This window comes from Chinchilla lanigera, unplaced genomic scaffold, assembly GCF_000276665.1.
Source record: "Chinchilla lanigera isolate Chin_1 unplaced genomic scaffold, ChiLan1.0 scaffold00021, whole genome shotgun sequence".
NCBI lineage: Eukaryota > Metazoa > Chordata > Mammalia > Rodentia > Chinchillidae > Chinchilla > Chinchilla lanigera.
In genome coordinates, this window is record NW_004955422.1 from 19714627 (window position 1) to 19739309 (window position 24683).

General features: G+C 57.1%; 2 protein-coding genes across 2 annotated transcripts in view; one reads left to right on the forward strand and one right to left on the reverse strand.

The window, feature by feature from the left end:
• The window catches only part of Ltbp3 (latent transforming growth factor beta binding protein 3), a gene marked incomplete in the record, with an annotated part of 16184 nt that extends 466 nt beyond the window's left edge, over window positions 1-15718 (forward strand). Inside the window, 28 exon segments of the mRNA XM_005384491.2 lie at window positions 1-188; window positions 2909-3232; window positions 3375-3577; window positions 3737-3842; window positions 4010-4099; window positions 4275-4397; window positions 4844-5002; window positions 5122-5307; window positions 5625-5641; window positions 5712-5784; window positions 5928-6029; window positions 8079-8204; window positions 8288-8419; window positions 8528-8656; window positions 8893-9015; window positions 9218-9340; window positions 10643-10765; window positions 10970-11089; window positions 12453-12581; window positions 13054-13221; window positions 13407-13490; window positions 13705-13833; window positions 13929-14066; window positions 14162-14302; window positions 14431-14592; window positions 14674-14754; window positions 14831-14962; window positions 15078-15718. Of these exon segments, the coding sequence (XP_005384548.2) occupies window positions 1-188; window positions 2909-3232; window positions 3375-3577; window positions 3737-3842; window positions 4010-4099; window positions 4275-4397; window positions 4844-5002; window positions 5122-5307; window positions 5625-5641; window positions 5712-5784; window positions 5928-6029; window positions 8079-8204; window positions 8288-8419; window positions 8528-8656; window positions 8893-9015; window positions 9218-9340; window positions 10643-10765; window positions 10970-11089; window positions 12453-12581; window positions 13054-13221; window positions 13407-13490; window positions 13705-13833; window positions 13929-14066; window positions 14162-14302; window positions 14431-14592; window positions 14674-14754; window positions 14831-14962; window positions 15078-15229 (3763 nt within the window).
• The window catches only part of Scyl1 (SCY1-like, kinase-like 1), a 12125-nt gene continuing 3039 nt past the window's right edge, over window positions 15598-24683 (reverse strand). Inside the window, exons 6-17 of the mRNA XM_005384488.2 lie at window positions 23310-23468; window positions 21538-21645; window positions 20904-21017; window positions 19336-19491; window positions 18481-18669; window positions 18284-18359; window positions 17874-18038; window positions 17523-17662; window positions 16395-16466; window positions 16105-16311; window positions 15963-16023; window positions 15598-15866 (exon numbers count right to left, since the gene is read on the reverse strand). Of these exons, the coding sequence (XP_005384545.1) occupies window positions 15742-15866; window positions 15963-16023; window positions 16105-16311; window positions 16395-16466; window positions 17523-17662; window positions 17874-18038; window positions 18284-18359; window positions 18481-18669; window positions 19336-19491; window positions 20904-21017; window positions 21538-21645; window positions 23310-23468 (1572 nt within the window). The 3' untranslated portion in view covers window positions 15598-15741. The remainder of the gene's footprint in view (window positions 15867-15962; window positions 16024-16104; window positions 16312-16394; window positions 16467-17522; window positions 17663-17873; window positions 18039-18283; window positions 18360-18480; window positions 18670-19335; window positions 19492-20903; window positions 21018-21537; window positions 21646-23309; window positions 23469-24683) is intronic.

The window sequence follows — 24683 nt, forward strand, 5'->3', positions numbered from 1 at the left end:
GCGGGGCGCCGGCGGGGGCGGGGCGCTGGCCCGCGAGCGCTTCAAGGTGGTCTTTGCGCCGGTGTACTGCAAGCGGACCTGTCTCAAGGGCCAGTGTCGGGACAGCTGTCACCACGGCACCAACATGACGCTGATCGGAGAGAACGGCCACAGCACCGACACGCTCACGGGCTCCGGCTTCCGCGTGGGTGAGGGCCGGGGGCCGAGGCTGGGAGCGGTGGGGAGCCGGGAAGGCAGGCTGCAGAGCGGAGCCTCCGGCGTAAGAGGCGGGGACCTAGGGTGCACATAGCACAGATGGAGGCCACTGAGCTTGGGGGGTCACAGTCCTGGAGGCCAGAGTTGGGGGCCCAGAGGCCTGAACTTTGAAGCTTGAATTGGGATTGGGGGCTTGAATGGGGTTGTGGATGGCACAGGCTTCCAGGAAGGTGCTAGAAGGCACAGAGGTTTTGAGGAATGTGAGCAGGGCCGGAAGTCTCTGAGAAGGGATGAATATTTCCCCACAAAACAGAAGTCTTTTTAAAATACCTAAAGCAGACCCTGCCCAGAGCATACACCTGCTTTCTCCGGAGGAGGAGCCTGGGTCAGGGCTGGGGTGAAAGAGTCAGTGGGAAGATCTGAGCGGGAACTGTGTTAAGTAAGGCCTAAGAAGTGGGGTGCAGCCTGGAGCTGGGGACTGGCTTGCCTCTTTTCTCCGTGACTCCTGGCGAACTCTTCACATCTTGAAGGCCTTTTGCACCAGCCCCAGCCCTTACGACTTTCCCACCCAGCCTGGAGCCCATCTCTTCCCCAGCATCTCTCCCCAAAGGGCCAGGCCTGGGGCTTGGGCCTCCTCCACCAGGGCCCTGTGGGCCAGGCTGGGGGAGGTGTCCCAGCAGTAATTACCCTCCTGGACAGGGTAATTAGGCCGAGCCCAGGATGGCACCAGCAAAACAGCCCCTCTCACACATTCCTCTGTTCACTCATCCACTCCAGCGCTAAGAAACCCCACCAGATTGTGTGTGTGTGTGTGTGTGTGTGTGCTTGCACACACACACATGTGCTCACATGACCCCCATGTCTATGGGGGCATGATTAGGCTTTGGAGTGACACACGGTGATCAGCCAGTGTCTGTGTTGTTGTCTTGGATGTGTGTCTGCATTCACTGTCGGGAGGGGATGGGAGTGTTTATATAATAAGCCTGTGTTGGTGTCAGAATAAGTCTGTGTATGTGAGGAGATGACTGTGCGTGTGAGTGTGTTGTGTACTGGCCTCTCAGGCCCCCGGCCATCCTGCGCAGGCTGCTGTCTCCATCCGTGCTGCCCACATCCCCAGGGCTAAGTGCCCAGGCCACAGTGGGTGGATGTCACTGGGAGGTCACCCTCACCGCTAAGGGTGACTCACTGGGAGGAAGGAAGGATTCTGCCTCCCCTGGCCCAGGACACACCTCTTAGGCCCTGTGAAGCCTGCGGGCCCCAAGAGGCCAGGCAGGATGGGCTGGGTGGGGCTGGGATGCTCTTAGCCTGACCCTGATGGCACGGGATTAGGGTTGTCCCTCTGACCTTCAGGTGTCCAGGAAAGCAGCACACATGCCTTCTTCCCCTGGGAAGTGAGGCCATCCCCTTAGGGTAGGCAGGAGAGGGGCTCTGGCTAGTGTGGTAGCTTAAGGCTCCAAGGTCCTAAAGCACATGTTGGGTGTATGTGACAGAGAAACAGTGAGGTCTCACTTCTTGCTCATTTGCACCTTCATTCATCTCCTGGGTCTCATCTGGGCAGGCCCATCAGGCCCTGCCCTCCAAAGTACCCTGGAGTAGGGGCAACAGACTGACTATAACCCAGCAAGGAGACTCACGAGAGGGAACGTGGTAGGTGGGATGTGAGACAGGCCCCTTCCTGGGGAAGAAGCTCAGCTTAGAAGAGTCAGGTTTGAACATGGAGAGATGGGGGACAGGGTCCTGGGGTGGAAGGAAAGGCAGGTAGGAGGGAGGTGAGCCCTGGAAAGTAGGGTGCACATGGGAAGACCAGAGGGGCTTGGTGAGAGAAGGCTCTAGGCAGTAGAGAGCCTTAAAAGTCCAAGCAGGGTCCAGAGCTGGGTGTGTTGTGCCAGAGCTCTGCCTGAAGTGGGTTTCTCTGGGGACTGGGATTATGGACAGGCAAGAGAGAGGCAGGGAGACATAGGTCTGGGTGGCATGGCCAGAGCCAGTGGAAGGGCAGAAGCCATGAGAGGAGATGGGTTCATTGGAAGTGGGAGACGGCAGGAAAAGCCAGGGTGGACCCTCCCAGCCCAGTCTGTGTAGCTGGGCAGGCAGGGCTTCCCAGCTGTGAGCACAGGTAGGGAGAGGTGATTCAGTGTCCAGTGGAGGTGGCCAAGTGGTAGTGGAGAGGTCGGGGACTGTGACTGTATCCAGAGATGGGGCATCAGTGGCAGTGTCAGGTGTGGGCTCAGATGGCAAGGCAGAGGCAAGGGCAGAGGGGCTGAGGCCTGAATTAAGGAGATGAGAGGGAGAGATCGCATTCCCAGAAAAGGCCATGGGAAAGCGGCTCACCGGCAACAGAAGCAGCAGCAGCATTCACAGTCGCCTGTTCCATCCCTCTCTGTGCTGAGCGTTTGTATGGGCTTTGCCTCATTTAACCCACACAGCACGCCCGTGGGTGGGGCACGGGGCAGGGGAAGTGAGTTGCCGAGGGTCATACAGCTGGCACATGGCCTCGCTAGGATTTAAATTGGAAAAATTGACGCCAGGACCCACTGTGGGTATACCAGGGGTGGGGACCTAGAGTGGGCAGTTTCTGTGTGTGTGATGTCACTAAAACCAGTTTCCCAAGGACAATAGAGCCAGTGGGTGGCAAGGAAAGGGGGACAGGATGTGGGTGAGAGTGGGCCTGGGGGCTGGAGGTCAGCCTGTGACCTGATTCATGTCCCTTTCTCAGTGGTGTGCCCTCTGCCCTGCATGAATGGTGGCCAGTGCTCCTCCCGAAACCAGTGCCTGTGTCCCCCCGACTTCACTGGCCGCTTCTGCCAGGTGCCCGCCGGAGGAGCTGGCGGTGCCGGAGGAGGCTCAGGCCCGGGGCTGGCCCGGGCGGGGTCCACAGGCACCCTGCAGCCCCTGGTTCCAGAGGGCGAGTCTGTGGCCAGCAAGCATGCCATCTACGCCGTGCAGGTGATCGCCGATCCTCCCGGGCCGGGGGAGGGGCCTCCTGCCCAGCATGCAGCTTTCCTGGTGCCCCTGGGGCCGGGACAGATATCAGCAGAAGGTACCAGGCAAAGGGCAAATTCCGGGAGGGGGAGAGGGTCTGGCGTGAGGGTGGCTGGATCCGGGCAGAGGCCAGCCCTGGAGGAGCTCAGCGCGGCGCTGAGGCACGGAGCAGCCCTGAGGCCACCACGCCCCGCCCCCAGTGCAGGCCCCGCCCCCCGTGGTGAACGTCCGAGTCCACCACCCGCCTGAGGCTTCGGTCCAGGTGCACCGAATCGAGGGGCCCAACGCTGAGGGCCCTGCCCCCTCCCAGCACCTGCTGCCGCACCCCAAGCCTCAGCACCCACGACCTCCCACCCAGAAGCCCCTCGGCCGCTGCTTCCAGGACACGCTGCCCAAGCAGCCAGTGAGTGAATCCACTGTCCCTAAGGGGACCGCGCCTCCTTCTCTAAGGGTTTCATCAGGATTGCATAAAACTGACGATCCGCATGCTGGGGAGGAGCGCCTCAGGAAGGAGGGGAGTGGCTCTGGTACTCTGTGACCCCTCTGCCACCTCTCCCCGCAGTGTGGCAGCAACCCCCTGCCCGGCCTCACCAAGCAGGAGGACTGCTGTGGGAGCATCGGCACTGCCTGGGGCCAGAGCAAGTGCCACAAGTGCCCTCAGCTGCAGTGTGAGTGCTTGGGCTCAGTGGGGCCACCCAACCCACCCTCCTCTCTACAGGAGCCTCCCACCCAGGGCCCCGCAAATTCCTCTCCCTATCCCCTTAGCCTCCCCATCCTCTCCCCGCAACTCCCCACAAGCCCCCCGTGCCCCACCACCACGCTGTCCTCTCTGCAGACACAGGGGTGCAGAAGCCAGGTCCTGTACGTGAGATGGGCTCTGAGTGCCCCCAGGGCTACAAGAAGTTCAACAGCAGCCACTGCCAGGGTACTGCCAGCAGGGGATCTGTGGGCTGGGGAGGCAGCCGGAGGTCACTGTGGGGAGGGTGTCCCAGTGTGGTGGAGGGAGGAGTTGGGCTGGGGCAGAACTCTGAGGTTCTTGGAACAGCTTGCGGTCACCCTATGGCACCAGACTAGAGGGACCAAACTCCTGCTTACCACAGACATCAACGAGTGTGCGATGCCAGGGATGTGTCGGCATGGTGACTGCCTCAACAGCCTGGGCTCCTATCGCTGCATCTGCCCACCTGGCCATAGTTTGGGCCCCTCCCGCACTCAGTGCATTGGTGAGACTGGCGGGGGGCGGCGTCAGGATACTGGACAGTCATGGGTGGGAGGGGTAAAGCTCTCAGCAACAAGAGTCCAAGGTCATAAGAGGTCAGAGGAGGGTTGAGGGTTGGGTGCATGAGGAACAAGGCCAAGGCCCAGAAGAGATCGGAAGGGAATCAGTGGGGCCAAGGGTCATCTGAGATCTGAGGTTAGAGGTCACAGGGGCTCAAGGCTTATACCAAATCAGGGCCCTATAGATAGTGGGTTTGATGGGAAGGAGGAGCAGCCCGAATCAGGATCAGTGAGGTTAGTGGTCACACAGGTTTTAGAGGTCATAGGAGGTCAGCAGCCACTCTCAGGTCAAGGGTTATGCGGGGCACAGAGGCAAGGTCTGGAGCAGCTGGGCAGAGGGACATGGGGAGTATTCAGGCCCAGATGCTCATGCCCCCCATGGCCCCTGCAGCAGACAAGCCTGAGGAGAAGAGCCTGTGTTTCCGCCTGGTGAGCCCAGAGCACCAGTGCCAGCACCCTCTGACCACGCGCCTAACCCGACAGCTCTGCTGTTGCAGTGTGGGCAAGGCCTGGGGAGCAAGGTGTCAGCGCTGCCCAGCAGATGGCACTGGTGAGTGGAGGGTATGGGGGGCAGGTTTGGGGGGTAGGGGAAGGCCGGAGATGGGGTGCTGCCTGTCCACACACCTGGATAGGAAACACTCATTTCTTTGTCTCCTCTCTTGACCACAGCTGCCTTCAAAGAGATCTGTCCAGCTGGGAAGGGGTACCACATCCTCACCTCCCACCAGACACTCACCATCCAGGGCGAAAGCGACTTTTCCCTTTTTTTGCATCCTGATGGGCCGCCCAAACCCCAGCAGCTCCCCGAGAGCCCCAGCCGGGCACCACCACCTGAGGACACAGAAGAAGAGAGAGGTCCAGCCTGATGCTTTGACCCCCATCCACAGCTATGACCTCATAGTCTGACCCCCTGACCCCTGACCTGACCCTGGGCTCTAACTTCCTGTGCCTTGATCTATAACCCCAGACCCCTGATCAACCATTGCTCTCCAGACCTGGCCCCAGACCACTAAGCAAACACATTCTGACCCATGATCTAACCTTGACCCTTGAACCAGAGACATGACTGCTGAAGTCTTAGAGGTCCTAGCCATACAGCCCCAGCTGCTGATTCCACACCTGACTCCCTCTCCCACCCCAACCCTTAATATCCTCGTCTTTTTCCCTCCTAGGTTTGACCACAGACCCAGTGAGTATGACCCTAGGTGAGAGGGGCAAAGGTGAGAGACAGGGAGGGCTCATGTTGCTGTCGCCTACAGCCAGTGATCGAGGAGCGGTCAGTACAGCAGAGCCACTCCACGGCCACCACCTCTCCTGCCAGGCCCTACCCGGGTAAGCTGGGCAATTGCAGGGACAAAGGGGCTAAGGTGGAGTCTGTGGGGGAGTCACAGCTCGGGTACTAACTGGACAGAGGCTGGGCTGTGACCTGGTGGGAGAGAGACAGTTTCTGACCAGCCCTATAATGCTGCCTGCAGAGCTGATATCCCGCCCCTCGCCACCTACCATCCGATGGTTCCTGCCCCCAGACTTGCCACCCTCCCGCAGTGCAGTGGAGATCGCCCCCACTCAGGTCACAGGTAAGACCCACTTAGCAAGGCCGCTCCCCTGAACTTGGTCTTTCTCTTCCTCCTGCGTCCTCCCGCCATTCTCTAGCGCTAACAGGCTAGCACTTGTCTGGGTGGGGCTGAGCACTGGGGAATTCCCAGTGAGCAGTGGGAATCCCACTTTGTTCACAAGTGGTCGAGGTAGTATGGTGGTCATCCCAGTCTGGGGACATTCATTCTTTCAACTTGTATTTATTGAGCACCTACTATGTGTTGTGCACTTGTTGAAGTGCTAAGGATACTACAGAGAACAAGAGAGATAAAAATTTCCTGCCCCTGCAGGGCAGACAGACACAAAAAAAATCAGTAAGTAAAAATTTATTAAGTCCCATAAATACTATGAAAAAATAAATCAGAGAAGGAAGGAAGTCTAGGGGTTGTGATACGATGTAAGGTGGGTGAGTAATGACTTAAACTTTCTGGGCAGGGTTTAAAGATTGTTAGAAATTCAAGAGAAGTGGAGATGGGAGGGGAATGCAGGTTGAAGAGAACATTCCAAGGGAAGTTAAATTTGGGCAAAGGCATGGAAGAATGAAAGGCTGGGCAGAAGAGGGAGAAACCACACGCAGGCGGGTGTGTCTGAACCTGGGCAGCAGTACATGCAGCCTTATAAAGGGGCCTGGGTTTTTGATGCCAGAGGCTATAGGAAGTGTCCACAAGGATTTGAGCATCATAATAATTGTTCCTGTAGACAGCAATCCCTCTGTGCCAGGCACTGCCAGAAGAGTTTTGCATACTAAATATCATTTAACTTTCTCTTAGAGTGAAGGGAGTATTGTTTGAAAAGTCTGAGGCAGAGAAAGGCTCAGTGACCTGCCCTGGGTCACACAGTTGAGCCAGCATCAAGCCCATAATAGTGTGCCCTCAAAGCACAAGGGGACTGCCAGGCTGAGTGAAACCCTGAGCCTAGATGAGCTCCTAGCGGGAGGGCGCAGGTGGAAGGTGGCTGCCCTGGGCACGCTGGCAATGTGCCTGATGAGGTACCTGGGGGTGGGGTGTTAAGAAGCACTATGGAGAGCTGCTCTAGGCAAAGAGCAGCCTGCACAGGCCCACTGGCTGGGTGGCTACAGGCCCAAGCCAGGTTCAGCACCGCCTGGATTGCATGGAGGTAGGGGTGGGGTGCTGCAGGTAAGATCTGTGGGTAGAAGGGATCAAAAGGAGGGAAAAAGAGGAAGCAGGGAGTCTTGGGCTTGAAGTCAGAGAGGCTGAGGGGAGTTCCTGCCTCATACCACTTGTGCATAGCTGTGACACAAGTTAGGAGTCCAGCCAATAGTTCAAGGCCAGCCTACACTACAAAGCAAGAGCCTGTTTCAAAACAAGAAAAGAGTCCAGCTGGGCATGGTGGCACACACTTATGATCCCAGCACTCAGGAGGCTGAGGCAGGAGGATTGACTTGAGTTCAAGGCCAACCTGAACTACACAGCGAGACCCTGTCTCAAAAAAATGAACAAACAAACAACAACAACAACAACAAGTTAGGAGTCCAAGGAAGTAGTTCCTGCCTGGCTTTCCCCTGCCTCAGGGACGGGGTAATCCACCATCCTGGAACTAGTGTCCCAGGTCCCCAGGGCAAAGGGTGTTGGAGTCACTGACTAGAGGATGTTGGTGTGACTGAGGCTACAGAGTCTAAGGTATTGAGATCACTCGGGAGAATCGGGTCTCAGAGCCCCATGGGTAAGGATACTGGATGACCAGGACTTCAGGGGGATAGGGCTTTGTTTGGAGTGGCTGAGGTCAGCCTCTTGGAGTGGGTACGGAAATATCAAGGGTCCTGGGGTTGGAGTGTTTAGCAAGTCAGGGACCTAGAGTATCGTGGGGGCCATCTGGGATCATGACATTGGGATTAAGATAAGGTGTAGAAAATGCTAGGATTGGCATCCAGGTGTGCAGGAACCTAAGGTCAGCCTGTGACTCGGCTCAGGCATTCCCATCAGTAGACCTGGGGTGTCAGGGTTCGCCCTGGGGATATGGCAGAAGACAGGTGCTCCCTGCTCAACCCCATGGACTGCTGATCCCCCCAGAGACCGACGAGTGCCGACTGAACCAGAACATCTGTGGCCACGGGGAGTGCGTCCCGGGCCCCTCCGACTACTCCTGCCACTGCAACCCTGGCTACAGGTCACATCCACAGCACCGCTACTGCGTGGGTGAGCGCGGGCAGGGCCGGCGCGCGGGTGGCTGGCCTCGAGGCAAGCCAGGCTCACGACTTCCCTTTGCCGGTCCTTGGCAGACGTCAACGAGTGTGACGCGGAGCCATGCGGCCCCGGGAAGGGCACTTGCCTGAACACCGGCGGCTCCTACAACTGTCACTGCAACCGCGGCTATCGCCTACACGTGGGCGCCGGGGGGCGCTCCTGCGTGGGTGAGCGCCATGGGGGGCAGGAGCGGTGCTGGGCTTCTCGGGTGGGGCGGGCTTGCCTCCCAGCAAGGGGTAACCCCCGCCACCCCCCGGCCCATTTCTCCCACTCAGACCTGAACGAGTGTGCCAAGCCCCACGTGTGCGGCGACGGCGGCTTCTGCATCAACTTTCCTGGCCACTACAAGTGCAACTGCTATCCCGGCTACCGGCTTAAAGCCTCTCGACCGCCAGTGTGCGAAGGTGAGGGCCCTCCCGCACCACAGCGGGGTTCTCGGCTGTCTCTCAACCTGGTATGGGGCGGGAGGTGTGCGATCATCTCTGCCCAGCTCCAAACCTCTCAGGTTGAAGCCTCAGAACCTAAAGGGCCCTTTGCCTTGTCAATTTGTGACGAAGGAGGCCTCTACTGAAGACCATGAGCGCCTGGCCAGCCACGCTGACCTCACACCGGTCGTCCTGTTTCTCTTTCTCCCGTGCAGACATTGATGAATGCCGGGACCCCAGCTCCTGCCCTGATGGCAAATGCGAGAACAAACCCGGGAGCTTCAAGTGCATCCCTTGTCAGCCTGGCTACCGCAGCCAAGGGGGCGGGGCCTGCCGCGGTGAGGGCGGGGCCCTGAGGACGATGGGCGGGGCCTGCCCCGTGATACCGGCTTTGTGGGGCGGGGTCTGGCTGCGGACAGCTAGAGGAACCTGAAGGGTGGGGTCTCCCGGGAGTAGAAGGGCACCCCCTAACCGCAAGTGAAGGAGATCCATAGCCGGGACCAGGTGGGTAGTGTCTGAGGCGGGCCATTTCTGCCGCAGACATCAACGAGTGCGCGGAGGGCAGTCCCTGCTCTCCCGGCTGGTGTGAGAACCTCCCCGGTTCCTTCCGCTGCACTTGCGCCCAGGGCTATGCGCCCACGTCCGACGGCCGCAGCTGTGTGGGTGAGCTCTCGCCGGCCCAGCAGGCCACCCCCTAGCTGCTCCTGCGGGGAGTGCACCACTCTTGTCTGGAATGGCTGGGAGGGAGGCCCAGCTCACTGATCGGGTGACTCATTGCTCAGAGAAGGGGAAGCAGAGCTTGCGGGGAGGGTCTTGCAGGCAAGGCTGAAGTTGTGATTGCAAAGCATGTTACTTAAATTTGTTCTCTTATTTTCATTTACTTTTTTTTTCTTGTAGACATGTTACTTAAATTTGAAGAAAAAAAAAGATCATTGATCTGGGGGGCATTAGTAGTGGTTCCTACACTGATATTTATTGTGCATCAAGCGACAGGCTGAGGGTTGGGATTCAGAGAAACTGGGGAACGTAAGATAGACCTTAGACACAGGGCTGGAGTGCAGGGGGAGGGGAACACCAGCGGGCTGGGAGGAAGGAGGTCTGAGTTGTCTAAAACGACCAGTAGGGGAGGGCTGGGGATTTAGTTCAGCGGCACAGTTCCTGCCTGGCAAGCGCGAGGTCGTGAGTTCGATTCCCAGTACCGGGAAAAGAAAAAAAAAAAAAAAAACCAAAAAAAACCAGTAGGAATTAATAAAGCAGGATGAGAAGGCAACAGGAAGCATCGGATGGGATGAGAGCAGTGGCCTCAGGATAGCCATGACACTTCTGATGCTAGAGAAATATGAGAACCAATTAATTGTTGACTGGATACCAAGATGAAGAGAGGAGGGAGTGAACCTCTAGGGGTCTGGTGTGGGGACATGGCGAGTGACACTGCACACTGGGGAGGGGAGATGCTGAGCTCCACCCTGGATAGGGTGAAGGGGTGGTTCCTGTGGGTTGCCCAGCTGGAGACATGGTAGAGGCCGGGAGTCCTAGGCCAGAGCTCCCCACCTGGGACCATGGACTGAGGGCTGTGAAGCTGTGCAGGCTTGAGATGGAGCTGCTCGCCCAGGGGCAGGGGTGGGGTGGAGATAGGGAGGATAAATGGTGAGAGCAGGGGTAGTGGAAGGAGGGACACGGGGGCCTGCAGTATCATCTGAAACGCTGGGGAAGCCCAGGGAGGGGAGGGGAGAAAACACAGGGAGAGCGCCTCTTGTGTGTCGGGGTGTTTAGCATCGCACCTGGCCCAGGGATGCTGAAAACACCTGCTGGGGCCTGGGGTGCCACACAGGACTGGGGTGAGGGTCTCTAGAGATCTGCTGACCTCCATTCAGGTGCTCTAGGCCCTGGACAGAAACTCAAAAGGGTAGCAGAAGCCCGAGGCTACCCCCAGCCCGGCCCTCTGACACCTCCTGTGCCCTGCAGATGTGGACGAGTGTGAGGCTGGGGACGTCTGTAACAATGGCATCTGCACCAACACACCAGGCTCCTTCCAGTGTCAGTGCCTCTCTGGCTACCATCTGTCAAGGGACCGGAGCCACTGCGAGGGTGAGGGGTTTTAGAGCCCAGGCGCTGGCCTGTCCCCTTCCTCCTCCAGAACCCCTGGCCATATTCAGTCCCCATCCAGCTCCCAGATGGGGTGTGGGGTGCCGGATTAACCCAGGGCTCTATGCTGGGGGTGAAGGGTTGGGCCCAGGCTATGTGTGTTTAGGCTCAGCCCCTGCTATCCTCCACCTGCTCCTTCTCCTACAGATATTGATGAATGTGACTTTCCTGCGGCCTGCATTGGGGGTGACTGTATCAACACCAATGGCTCCTACCGATGTCTCTGCCCTCAGGGGCATCGGCTGGTGGGTGGCAGGAAGTGCCAAGGTACGAGGGATGGCCTGAGGGCTCCTGAGTGGGGAGGCAGGGAGCAGCAACCCCCTAGATACACTATAGACTATTTTTTGCCTTCTTACATCTATCCTACACGGGTCCTTCTATTCTTCCACCGGACTAAAAAGGATGGCAGTAATAATGACTTACTACTCACAGGTACTCTACTCAGCTCTTTACAGATCAGTCTAACCCATAGACTCAGCCATTTACACATTTATCAACAAGAGATAACTGAGCACCCAGTACTGTACTTGCCAGGTTCTGTGTTGTACACTAAGTATTCAGCAGTCACTTGGAGTTCCCAGCAGGAACAGTGGGTGATAAACTGAGTCTCAGGGTTAGGGGTATGGAGTGCCAAGAGAGTCAGGGCTAGTGGTTAACACAGAGGTGACCACTGAGTTGGGATTTGAATCACAATAGAGATTCCCTAGGCAAAGAAAGGCACAGAACCACTGGGTGTGGTGGCACATGCCTGTAATCCCAGCACTCAGGAGGCTGAGGCAGGAGGATCCCTGTGAGTTTGAGACAAGCCTGGGCTACAAAATGAACTCAAGGCCAGCCTGAACTGCATAGCAAGACCCTGTCTCAAAAAGACAAAAAAAAAAAAAAAAAAAAGGCACAGGGTGGTATTTACTCTCCAGGGAAGATCTGGGAGCAGCTACCTTTTAGAGACTAGACACTTTTGTGGAGAGGGGTAGAGTACAGTGTGAACTGAAAGGCATTGGAAGAGCAAACAGAAGGTCCTCAAGGGCCAGCTGAGAGGACTTCATTTGGTTGTCACCAAGGGCAATGAAGTAAATGTGTGCCCACCTAGCCATCCACAGAGACAGGCTCCAGGGGACTTAGGTTGTGTTTCCTTCCTTCCTTCCTTCCTTCCTTTCTTTTCTTTCTTTCTTTCTTTTTTTTTTTTTTTGGTTTTCTGAGACAAGGTCTCACATGCAGTTCAGGCTGACCTTGAACTCACTTTGGAGCCCAGGCTGGTCTCCAATTCATGGCAATCCTCCTGCCTCAGCCTCCTGAGTGCTGGGATTATAGGTGTGCGCCACCATGCCCAGCTACCTTTCTTTCTTCTTTCCTTCCTTTCTCCCTCCCTCCTTCCTTTCTTCCCTCCCTTTCTTTGTCTTTCTTTCTTTCTTTCTTTCTCTCTCTCTCTCTCTCTCTTGCTTTCTTTTTCTTTCTGTACCAGGAACCAAACTCAGGACCTTGTGAATGCCAGGCAGGCACTGTGCCATTGAGCTATATCCCCAGCAGGTTGTGTGTACTTTAAAATCATACTGGAAATCCAGGTTCTAAAATAGTGCAGGCATATCCCAGGGAAAGCGAGGCTGAGACTCATCAGAGCCACTTTCTGCAGACATAGATGAGTGCAGCCAGGACCCCAGTCTGTGCCTGCCCCACGGGGCCTGCGAGAACCTGCAGGGCTCCTACGTTTGTGTCTGCGATGAGGGCTTCACACCCACCCAGGACCAGCATGGCTGTGAGGGTGAGTGTCTCCCCATCTGCCTCCTCAGATTAGACAGTCCCTGAGCGGAAGCTGTCCTCCAGAAATGTGTCTTGGCCGGGCGTGGTGGCACACCTGTAATCCCAGCACTCAGGAGGCTAAGGCAGAAGGATCGTTGCGAGTTCGAGACTAGCCTGGGCTATAAAGTGAGCTCAAGGCCGGCCTGAACTGCATGGCGAGACCCTCTCTCAAAAAGACAAAAAAAAAGAAGAAGAAAAAGAAACGTGTTTCTGTTGCACGCTCCTGAATTTGCAGAACAAGAAATATACCTTTCACCTGGGGGAGTCTGCTGGGGAGAGACCTCTAAGGGCATTGACCACCACCTGGAGGGAGCCTGTCTCTCAGGGGGCACTAAGGGGAGACGGAAAGTGGGGGCCAGCGTGACTTGGTGGGTGGACAGGGGAGACGGGGTGAGAGGACAGTCTGTTCGACCCTGAGGTGCCTCCCTCTTCAGAGGTGGAGCAGCCCCACCACAAGAAGGAGTGCTACCTTAACTTCGACGACACGGTGTTCTGTGACAGTGTACTGGCCACTAACATCACCCAGCAGGAATGCTGCTGCTCGCTGGGGGCCGGCTGGGGAGACCACTGCGAAATCTACCCATGCCCAGTCTACAGCTCAGGTCAGGCGCCCTGGCGGGCCCCTTCCTAGAGCCTCGGTTGGTTTATCTGGAAACCGACCTGGGAGAAATGCTCCCTCCACGGGTAGCTGGGAAATGAGGTGGAGAGGCCCACTCTGCCTGCCATGGCCTTCAGGCCACGCTCAGTCCCGCCTCCTCCCCTCCCCGCGGCTGCTCTCTCCCCGCAGCTGAGTTCCACAGCCTCTGCCCGGACGGAAAGGGCTACACGCAGGACAACAACATTGTCAACTACGGCATCCCCGCCCACCGCGGTAAGTCCGGCCAGGCCCCGGCCCCGCCCCCTCCCTCTTGCTGGTCCCGCCCGCAGCAGCCCCGCTCGGTCGCTGGGGTCCTGGCCTGGCGGGGCATCTTTTGCAGCCTGGGTTTATTTCCCCCTCCGGGGGAGCCCTGCCCACGCCTCCCGGCTGCGGGCCTAGCGGCCGGGAGGTAGAAGAGGCTGGGCACCCACGGCTGTCACCCCCCCAGACATCGACGAGTGCATGTTGTTCGGGGCGGAAATCTGCAAGGAGGGCAAGTGTGTGAACACGCAACCCGGCTATGAGTGCTACTGCAAGCAGGGGTTCTACTACGACGGGAACCTGCTGGAGTGTGTGGGTGAGTGGCCTCGCGGAGGTGGCGGGGAGGCGGGCAGAGCCCCAGGCCCGACCCCCGCCGTTGGCCACTGCCACGCGCGCTTCTCCTCTCCGCAGACGTGGACGAGTGTCTGGACGAGTCCAACTGCAGGAACGGCGTGTGCGAGAACACGCGCGGCGGCTACCGCTGCGCCTGCACCCCGCCCGCCGAGTACAGCCCCGCGCAGCGCCAGTGTCTGAGCCCCGAGGAGATGGGTGAGGCCCGGGCCGCGCAGCCAGGGACAGGGGAGGCGGCGGCGGGCAGGGCTGAGCTGTGACTGCCACCCCCGCCCGCCCCTCGCTGCCCGTAGACGTGGACGAGTGCCAGGACCCGGCAGCCTGCCGCCCTGGCCGCTGCGTCAACCTGCCGGGCTCCTACCGCTGCGAGTGTCGCCCGCCCTGGGTGCCCGGGCCCTCCGGCCGCGACTGCCAGCTCCCCGAGAGCCCGGCCGGTGAGGGCGACTCCGGGGCCCTGTCGGTCGGGCGGAGCCCCGGGTCTGCGGCCCCCACGCGGGTGAGGAGGCGCGCGGTGGTTGGTCCCCGCGGCGAGCTCCTCTCTGAGGCCGGGTCTCCTCCGCAGAGCGGGCCCCGGAGAGGCGCGACGTGTGCTGGAGCCGGCGCGGGGAGGACGGCATGTGCGCGGGGCCCCTGGCCGGGCCTGCGCTCACCTTCGACGACTGCTGCTGCCGCCAGGGCCGCGGTTGGGGCGCACAGTGCCGCCCGTGCCCGCCGCGCGGCTCCGGTGAGCGCAGCAAGGCCTAGGGTGGGGTGACGGGTGGGACCCCGGGGAACCCCGGTCACTGACCTTCCTGTCCCCTCCCAGGGTCCCAGTGTCCGACCTCGCAGAGTGAGAGCAATTCATTTTGGGACGCGAGCCCCCTGCTGCTGGGAAAACCTCCGAGAGGTGAGGGGGGTCGGAGGGGCGCTGGCCATCCATCAGTGGGATGATGTTGACGCCCGTATCCCTCTGGCTACCGCAGACGAGGACAGCTCCGAGGAAGACTCAGACGAGTGCCGCTGTGTGAGCGGCCGGTGCGTCCCGCGGCCTGGCGGCGCCGTGTGCGAATGTCCCGGAGGCTTCCAGCTGGACGCCTCCCGCTCCCGCTGCGTGGGTGAGCAGGACTTGTTGGGCAGAGCGCTGGGGCCAGCGGGATGTGGGGGTGAAGCTGCGGCCCCTGGTCAGGACTGGACGCTAAGCCAAGGCCTCGCTGTCGCCCCCTCCCGCAGACATCGATGAGTGCAGAGAACTGAACCAGCGCGGGCTGCTGTGCAAGAGCGAGCGCTGCGTGAACACCAGCGGCTCCTTCCGCTGCGTCTGCAAGGCCGGCTTCGCTCGCAGCCGCCCACACGGGGCGTGTGTGCCTCAGCGCCGCCGCTGAGCAGCCTCGGCCATCACGCGATCACCAAGCGGTTTCGGCTGACACTGGGGGCTAGCTCGGTAGCTCCTGCCTGCCCCAACTCAGGATTCGGACCCAGGGACCCTCCAGGGCTGCAGACCCTTTTCTGCACCCCAGGCCCGGGGGTGCCCCTGGAGGCCTCGATTCATGGTTGGGTGTTGGGTCTGTCGGGCACTGTCAGCCTTCCTGAGGAAGAATCCTAGAAACTGATAAATCAGATCCAGATTGCGCCTCTTCAGTTTACTCTTGGCTTTCAAAACAAATTGACGTTCACATCTGTGGTTGGCCAGGACTGTGCAGGCCAGTGCCGGACCCCAGCCATCATGGAGGGGCTAGACTGAGCCCAGGACTGGGGGTGTGAAATAGAATTTATTGGGGCTCTGATTATGTACACGTGAGATGCGCCTGGCAGGTCGGCCGGGCTCACATGGTTTTGTACAATAAATACATCGGCTGGGCCTGCTTTCCTCACTGGAACGGCCCACCCCAAGGGTTCAGTCTAGCTTCCGGGCTCCCAGCTTCATGGGGCCCTTTGCTGCCTTCTTCTCCGCCCGCTTGGCCTCCATCTCCCGCCTCCGTTCCTCACGCTTTTTCCTGGCCAGCTCGGCCTTGGCCTGCCCTAGGGAAGAGAAAACAGGCTGAGGGCTGACCTGTCCAGGTTATCAGCTCTCCAGTCCTCTCCCTTGGCCACCAGACCTCCACGGGAAGCACTTACGGCTGTCAGTCTCCAGGCCCTCCCAGTTGTCCTCACCCCAGGAGTCCACGTCTGGCCTGGGCTGAAAAAGGAAGCACTGGCTGCAGTGGGGGCTGACACCCAGGTGGTGTTTACCCAGTCTGCATCCTCACTTCACTCATACCTGGGCAGTGGAACGCACAGACAGGGCAGCAAAGGGGTCACCCTTGTCGCTGGGCTCTGGGCCACCCCAGTTATACTCGCTGGCCAGCCTTGTGCCTTCAGGGGGTGGCTCTGGGGAGCTGGATTCTTGCCAGCCCTGCTCCCAGGAACCCTCAGCTTCCCAGCTGCTCCAGTCTGACTCTGGGGATTTGCGGTCCGGGTGACTGACCTGTGGAACAGTGTGTGCTGAGGAGAGGCGGGCAGGGTGTCCTACCCTGACACACACAGAGCACCCTGCTGGATCCAGCTCACCTGGCCGGCTCGGTTAGCCTGGTCCCTCGAATTCCAGTCATGCTGCTGGGCCAACACAGACTCAGCCTCTTGCTGCAGTGTGAGAAGGAAGATACCTGACCAGTAACACTCCCAACTCCCCATAGGGCAAGTAAACTGGCTCCAGCCCCTTCCTGGCTATGGGCTCCACCCTGTGGTCTCTGTGTGCGACATACTGGGATTTGAACCCAGGGCCTTTGCATTGAGCTACATCCCCAATCTTTTTTTTTTTTAAATGATTTTTTTGTGTGTGTGTGTGGTATCAGGGATTGAACTCATGACCTTGCGCTTGCCAGGCAGGCGCTTATGCCACTGAGCTATTTCCCCAGCCCCAATGAATTGTTTTTAGACAAAGTCTCACCAAGTTACTAAGTAGCCTGGGCTGGGCTTGAATTTGTCTTTTTTTTTTTTTTTTTTTTGTACTGGGAATCGAACTCAGGACCTTGCACTTGCCAGGCAGGTGCGTATGCCACTGAGCAATATCCCGGGCTGGGCTTGAATTTGTGATCCTCCTGTCTCAGCCTCCCAGAGTGTGGGGACTACAGGAGTGCACCACCATGCTCAGCCACCCTGTAGTCTATCTTCCTTCTCACTTGCTTCCCTATCAAGAGGATACACACCCTTCCCTGTCATCACCCATCCCCAAGGCCAGGGATCAGGTCTACATGTTCCATGGCCTTCCTCTCAATTCTGCATCCAGATACTGCTGTCAGCCAGACGGGAAAACTGGCCCAGAGCCCTGTGATTCTCTTCAGGGCAGCTCACTTCTTCCAGTCATCCTCAGCAGCCGCCCAGAACTGGTCTGGTTCTAGGCCCTGGGTGGCCTCTCCTTGCTGACCCTGAACTAGGCAGGCACTGACACAGGTGGATGAGGGAGAGGGCTCAGAGAGGTGACAAGTCCAGAGGCTGTTCAACCTCTGCTTGCCCTGTCTCTTTCCCATTCTGTTCCAGGGCCCCTGGAGTTGAATCGGGGCTCAGCGGCTGGCTCTGGCCCACAGGGCCAACTCCAAGAGCCAACTTGCAGGGACACTGTGCAGATGAGGGCAGGCCTGACTCTAGAGAGCCCCATGCATGCCTTTGGGTCCCCCTGAGGAGGCCTCAGCCACTCACCTCCAAGCTGCCCCAGTCCTCATCATCCCATTTGTCAGCAGTGCTGCTGTCCTCTGCTTCACTTTTGTCTTCCTCTTGTGTCTCCCAATGGCTTGAATTTGGGGTAGCAGGGATGGGGGTGGGGGGCGGGGTAGGATGTCCTGGGAAGAGAAGTTCCTGAGCTCTCAGGCAGGTCTTTGAAAAGGGTGCAGGATGAGGGAGGGGAACCATAGAAACCCACAAGGAGACTAGACCCCAGTCACACTCTAGGTCCCCATCATCATTACAGGGGAAGCCAGACAACAGCAGCCCCTGGGGGCCGACACCCCCTGGCCCTCTTAGCTACTGTGGCCACCAGGCTGTGGCACTCACCCTCAGGCATCGGTCTCTGGGGCACATTGGTCTCAGCAGGTGTGGCCATAGGGTGTGCACGGATCAGCTTGGAGGTGAGTGAGGAGACTCCAGTCACAGCCCAGCCTGCCCAACTGGCAGCAGCTCCTCCCATCCCAGGGCTGGAGGCTGCATGGACATCTTTCTCTGGGTAGTGCAGGAGAGAGAGGCAAGTATGGGCACCTCAGGGTCAGCAGGGAGGGAAAGTAGGGCAAGTGACCTGCAGCTGTGCCTGTTTCTCCAGGCCTGGTCCCTCCCATTTATGAAGAAGGGGGTGTCAGCCCTACGCACCAGGGTGTTCCCAGCTCTCAGACATACCAACGGGACAGGACATGGCAGCTGAGGGTCAAGGACATGGCAGGGGAAAAGGAAGACAACTGTGGGCCACTCACCCACTTCTGCCAGCTGGGTGGGATCCTCTGATACAGACTCCAGTTTGGACAAGAAGCTTCGAATAGCTTTGAAGGCCTGTGGGGTAGCAAGGGACAGAGCCGGAGAATCCCAGATCTCTGAGAGCCCACCAGGCTGGCCAGGGCCCACACACCCACCACAGTCCCAGCCCCTAGGTCCAGCGCCAGCTGTGCCTCACCTGCTCCCTCACAGATTTCTCAGGATCAACAGTGAGGCCGCAGAGCACAGGCAGGATCTTGTGGGCACAGTCACTCAGTGAGTACAGGTTGTGGGTGGCAGCGAAGCCCAGGACACCCGCGACCCGGGATGGGGCAAATGGGTCTTTTGTAGCTCGGCTGAAGGCGGAAGTGAGGACCCTGTGTCTGGTCTGGTGGGGCGGGGGAGAAGACTTGTAAGTGTTGAGTTAATATGGGGGCCCAGCCGGGTATGGTGGCCCACGCCTGTAATCCCAACACTCGGGAGGCTGAGGCAGGAGGGTCATTGCGAGTTCAAGGCCAGCCTGGGCTACAAAGTGGGCTCAAGGCCAGCCTGAACTGCAGAGCAGGACCCTGTCTCAAAGAAGACCAAAAAACAAAACAAAGCAAAACAAGATATGGGAGCCCAGAGCCATCAGGTCTTACTTCCCAGAACAGGGAACTTACCATCACTAACAACCTACATGCGAAGAATTTACCTAAAACACGACCTGGCCTCCTCCTTCTGACCCCTCGGCTCCAGCCCGCCTCAGGGAAATGGGCCAGAGCAGCAGCTGCCCAGGGATAGGCACATGCCTCTTTCCTCCCTGCTCTGCTGATCTACTCTACTCCTTCCTGTTAACTGTCTGGGCACCGTAAGTGCTGAGGTTACAGACCCTGGCCAAAAAGATGAACACGCAGGCCCAGGTTCAGATCCAGACCTGCCTTCCACAGGCTATGGGACCTGGCACAACCCACTCTAGGTCTTGGAGTCCAACACTGGAGCTAATAGTACCCAGAGCCTACATCTCAGGGGATGAGGTCCCAGCACGCAACCATCCTGGCCCTGGGATACTCACGCTGGCGCTGAGGTAGGAGCCGATTTTGCCCAGGCAGACTGTGGTGTTGCAGCGGATGGGGCCCTGTTCATCCTTGGCCTGCAGCCGTGCGAAGTGCTTCATCAGCTCCACATTGAGGTTGGTCTCATTCAGCTTTGGGGCCAGGAGCAGCATGGACTTTGGGGTGAAGGGGACAGTAAGGATTGCAGGCCAGGCCAGGCCAGGGATGGCCTTCTGGGAGAGTACACTGGCCACAAAGGCAGGCCTTGGCTCTGAGCAGACCTGCCAAGGCTGTGAAAGCCGCCAGCATGTTGAGGAAGGAGGTCCCCCATTTCTCTGTCCCCCTTTGCAGCAAGGCCTTGGAGGTCTGTCTGCACGCCTGTCTCCCATTTCTCTCCTCTGCTCTCTGCCGTCTCCACACCCGGCTTTCACTCACTTCTGGGCTGGCTTGGGTTGAAGACACAGCTGACCTCCACATTGCTAAAGTCAATGGTCAATTCTGCCCTCACCAAACCTAAGCCCTCAGCAGTTTTCACGACCCTAAGTTCTCCCTCCACCATAAAATTTTTGTCTCTGGTCTTCCAGGACACAAACCGCTCTGGGCCTCCCTCAATCCAATGGCTGCTCCTTTTGCTGCAATCTTAATGTTCAGACATCCCGAGAGAATCCTTTGGACTACTTTACATTAATGCTCTTGACCTGGACGCTCCCATTTTATGGCTTTAACATGCTCCCTTATTAGCTGATAGACTGGTGGGCACCCCTAGCCCAGACTTCTCACTTAAACTCCACATGTGCATGACCAGTAGCCAGCTGGACATTTCCACTTGGCTGTCAAGCAGACCAAGCCCAGTTGGGGCCTAGCCCCCTGTTAACCTGGTCCTTAGGAGGCCCTGTCACCGCTCTGGACTCACTTCCAAAGAGTGCCCCAGGTTCCTGCCATACCCCACTGTTACCCCTGGACTCCACCTCCCACAACCATTTCCCTTTAGCCAGGCTAAATCCCTTCCTGCTACTTTTATACTCCTTTCAGCCACAAGGCCTTTGTACCTGCTCTTCCTTCTGCAGAGTATGTTTCCTCATGTTCTGTAGATCAATCCTTGCTCCCCTTTCCTTAAAGGCACTCCTCCTTAGCAAAGTGGTCCCTTTTTTTTTGTCTTTTTGAGACAGGGTCTCGCTATGCAATAAAGGCTGGCCTTGAACTTACTATGTAGCCCAGGCTGGCCTCAAAAACTTCCTAACATAATATACATATTTCCTAATTTTACTTACTGTCTTCTAGACCTACTGTCTGCCCCACTTAAGGGCAGGGGAGTTGGACACACTGCATCCTAGCTAGGGCACAAGCTAGGGCCACACAAATGCTCCGGCAGTGTCCATGGAAAAGACTATAGGCCATGACCATCCTGTACCCCTCCTGGCAAGGGCCACACCCACGGCCTGGATCATGTAAGCACACAGCACAGACTGTGCCTGCCCTCTCACAACCTGCTCAGATCCACAGCCTAAAACCAAGGCATCCGTGTACTGAGTGAACCTCTGAAAAACCAGGTGTGCTCACCGAACTGCTCTGGCAGGGCCACACCTACCTTGACTGTCTGCTCCCGGATAGCAGGGTTGGTGTCCAGGAAGCCATGCACGATGTGGGGAAAGATCTGGGAGTTGACTGTTGGTTCATCAAGGTATTGGATGAACTGCTCCATCTGTAGCCCAGGGTGAGACATGAGAACACGGCCAGCTCCTTCTCCCTACACTGCAGCTTGGGCCACTCTGGATTTGGTTTTCTCAAGTCTGTCTCCTGAGTGCTGCCCATGTGTTTGGCCTCAGGAAGCCTGGCGTGAGTGGCAGCTGGGGAGGGATCGGTACCTGGGTGCCACTGGTTCTTTCTGGTTCACAAGAGTGCCCCTCCCTAGATCTCATTAATCCTGTGTGACCCTTACAAGCTGCCCTAGGGTTGGCAGAATGGACTATGTCCCCTCTGTGGAGGGCTAGAGTGACTGAGCCAGGGGATGGGGGCCTCTGAGCCCTGCAGCCCAGGTATCCCCAAGGCTGCCAAGAAGCCCAGCCTCTCTGGCCCCTCACCAGTGTCTATGTTCAAGAAAGGGGCTCTGGGGCCCATGGACAGCTACCTGCCTGAGGCTGGAGATAAGGTAGGCACCTCCCCAGCAGCCAGGGTAGGGTCTAGGAGAGAGGACCAGGGTAGGTTCTGGCCAAGGCTCACACCTGCTGCAGGAGGCGGATGCGCATGGCGCGGTCAGTGGATGAGAACATCTTGACCACCACAGGGATAATCTTCTGCTGACACTCCTCGGCACTGAGGAACTTGCCCACCTGATGGTGCAAGAAAAGGAGTTTAGCTACAGCCACAAGAATGGTACAAGCGGGGCTGGGGATTTAGCTCAGTGGCACCATGCCTGCCTGGCAAGCACAAGGTCGTGAGTTGGATTCCCAGTACCAGGAAAAAAAAAAAAAAAAAAGAATGGTACGAGTGAGGCCTGCTTCATTCACCTGCTTAGGCTCCCTGATGGTTTCCCAAGGTGGGAATGAGGTGGGGTGACACTGGAGTATATGGGGAGGTCTCAGCAGCCCCTCTGAAGTGCCATACTCTGTCTCAGTTAGTCCTGCCCTTAGCCTTTTGGGGGCAAGGCCTCTTAGAGGAGGCTGATCAAAACTCTATACTCCTCCTGATAAACAGGTGCCTTGAGAAGAAAGGGCTGAAAAAATTAAGATTGTATTTTGTACATGTACCAACTCCCCCAATGAATGTAATTGTTATATACTATAAACACGTACTAATTTATTTATTTATTTTTTTTTTTATTTTTTTTTGGTTTATTCTCCGGTACCAGGGACCAAACTCACGACCTTGCGCTTGCCAGGCAAGCGCTTTTGCCGCTGAGCTAAATCCCCAGCCCCCAAACATGTACTAATTTAAAAAAACCCATACATATACATATATAAAACAAACTATGACGAGCCAACAGTGGTGGTGCATGCCTGTAATCCCAGCACTCAAAAGGCTGAGGCAGGAGGACTGCCTCAAATTCAAGCCCAGGCTGGGCTACAAAGTGAGTTCAAGGCCAGCCTGAACTGCATAGTGAAATCCTGTCTCAAAAAGGCAAAAAAAAAAAAAGAAAGAAAAGAAAAGAAAAGAAAAGAAAGAAAAGAAAAGAAAAGAAAAGAAAAGAAAAGAAAAGAAAAGAAAAGAAAAGAAAAGAAAAGAAAAGGGAGGGCCGTATATACAGCTTAGGAACACAGCAACTGCCAGGCAACTTTCCTGAGTTCGATTCCTGGTACCAAAAACAAGAAAAAGGAAAACACCTACGAAATAAAACAACATATACACACACAAAACAAGCACCTGGACACAACATGCAGACTTAATTTTGCCTACAATATCTGGGAGTTCCAATTACATAGGATTTAATGCCAGTCTGCTCCCACTCTAGCAAGTGCCTTGGGACAAAGGGTCTTCTGGGGTAGGGAGGGAGAGGAAAAGCAGCTGCCCACAGCAGGGTGGGCTGGGGTCCAAGGAAGGGGGTAGGGTCCAGTTCCCAGAAGTCAGGAAGCTGAATGCTGAGAGGTGAGGAGGGAGGACAGGAAAGTGGGGTGGTGGTGAGTACACACTGTCCCCTGGGCCCTGGGAACCCAGGGAGCTGTCTTGGGATATGAGGAAGTGTCAACGGCTCTGAATCAAGGGGACTAAAGACCAAGGAATCTGGAAGCGCAAGGTTTCTCCTCCCTAGGAACAAGACATCCTCACAGCCTTCCTGCAGCTGGTCAGGTGGTACCAGCTTGCCAAACCATCATGAAGGGCATGGGGTTGCTCTGCCCTGCTGCCCACCCCTGGATGCTCTGCAGGGCTGTCCCCACATCAGACTTCTCTTTAGCAGACTTCCCCTTGGCCGTCTGGATGTACCCCATCAGCTGCTTGGACCCCCTAAGGTGTCGTGCCCTCCAGCTTCATCATCACAGGGGCTCCTGGCTGCACTGACCTTGAAGAGGGGTGTGAGGACCACAGCCCCAGCATTTCCAAACTCGAAGGCAGTCAGCAGCTGGGGCAGCACTTTGTGCCGACAGAAATCCTCAGGGAACGAGTCCAGGCTCTTGCTCAGCTCTTGGAAGAACTTCTGCTTTTCGGCTGGCTCTTTGATCTGGGGTAGTGAGGACAGGGTCCAGGGAAGAAATCAGCTGGTTACACACAACCCCAGCTACATATGAGGACAGGTGACACGTTTACCTGAAAAAACAGGAGCAGAGCTACGGCCTCTGGAGTGCCCACTGCCTGGATTCAGAGCTCAGCTCTCTCAGTTACTTGCTGTATGACCTTGGGCAGGGTCCTCCATCCATAAAATGGGACAGTAACTCTATGACTTTTTTTTTTTTTTTTTTGTCTTTTTGAGACAGGGTCTCGCTATGCAGTTCAGGCTGGCCTTGAGCTCACTTTGTAGCTCAGGATGGTCTCAAACTTGCAACGATCCTCCTGCCTCAGCCTCCTGACTGCTGGGATTACAGGTGTGTGCCACCATGCCCAGTTCTATGACTTTTCATAACTGTTCAAAAGATGCAACCAGGCCAGGAGTGGTGGCACACGCCTGTAATCCCAGCACTCAGGAGGCTGAGGCAGGAAGATCACTGTGAGTTCAAGGCCTGTCTGGGCTACAAAGTGAGTTCAAGGCCAGCCTGAGCTGCAGAGTGAAGCCCTGTCTCAAAAAGGCAAAACCAACAAACAAAAACAACAACAACAACAAAAAAAAAAACAGCCGGGTGTTGTGGCACACTACTGTCATCCCAGCACTCGGGAGGCTGAGCCAGGAGGATGGTTGCGAGTTCGAGACCAGCCTGGGCTACAAAGTGACCTCAAGGCCAGCCTGAGCTACATATCGAGACCCTGTCTCAAAAAGCCAAACAAAACAAAACAAAACAAAAGGATTCAACCAGAAAGTGCACATGAAAGCTGCCAGCACAGGCCTTACACACAGCAGCAGCCTGTCAGTTGGTGACTGTCCTTATCTCTGCTACACCTGACCTGTTACTAGAAGTGGCAGTAGATCAGACTTTACTGCATCACCTCTACTGCTCACAACACCTTAGAGGAAGAAACTGAGGCTCAACAAGGTAAGGGCCTTACTTGGCTCCCCTGCCTGGCTGGGTTGATCACACCCCTGACCCCACGTGAGAACTCCACATAACAAGGTTTTTGTTGCCTCCACACTGGCCAGGAGGTAGCAGGGTTCAGTGCTTCCAACAGTTTCTCCTTTAAGATGTAGGTCAGAGGGGCTGGGGATTTAGCTCAGTGGCACAGCACCTGCCTGGCAAGCGCAAGGTCGTGAGTTGGATTCTCGGTACCAGGGAAAAAAACCAAAAAA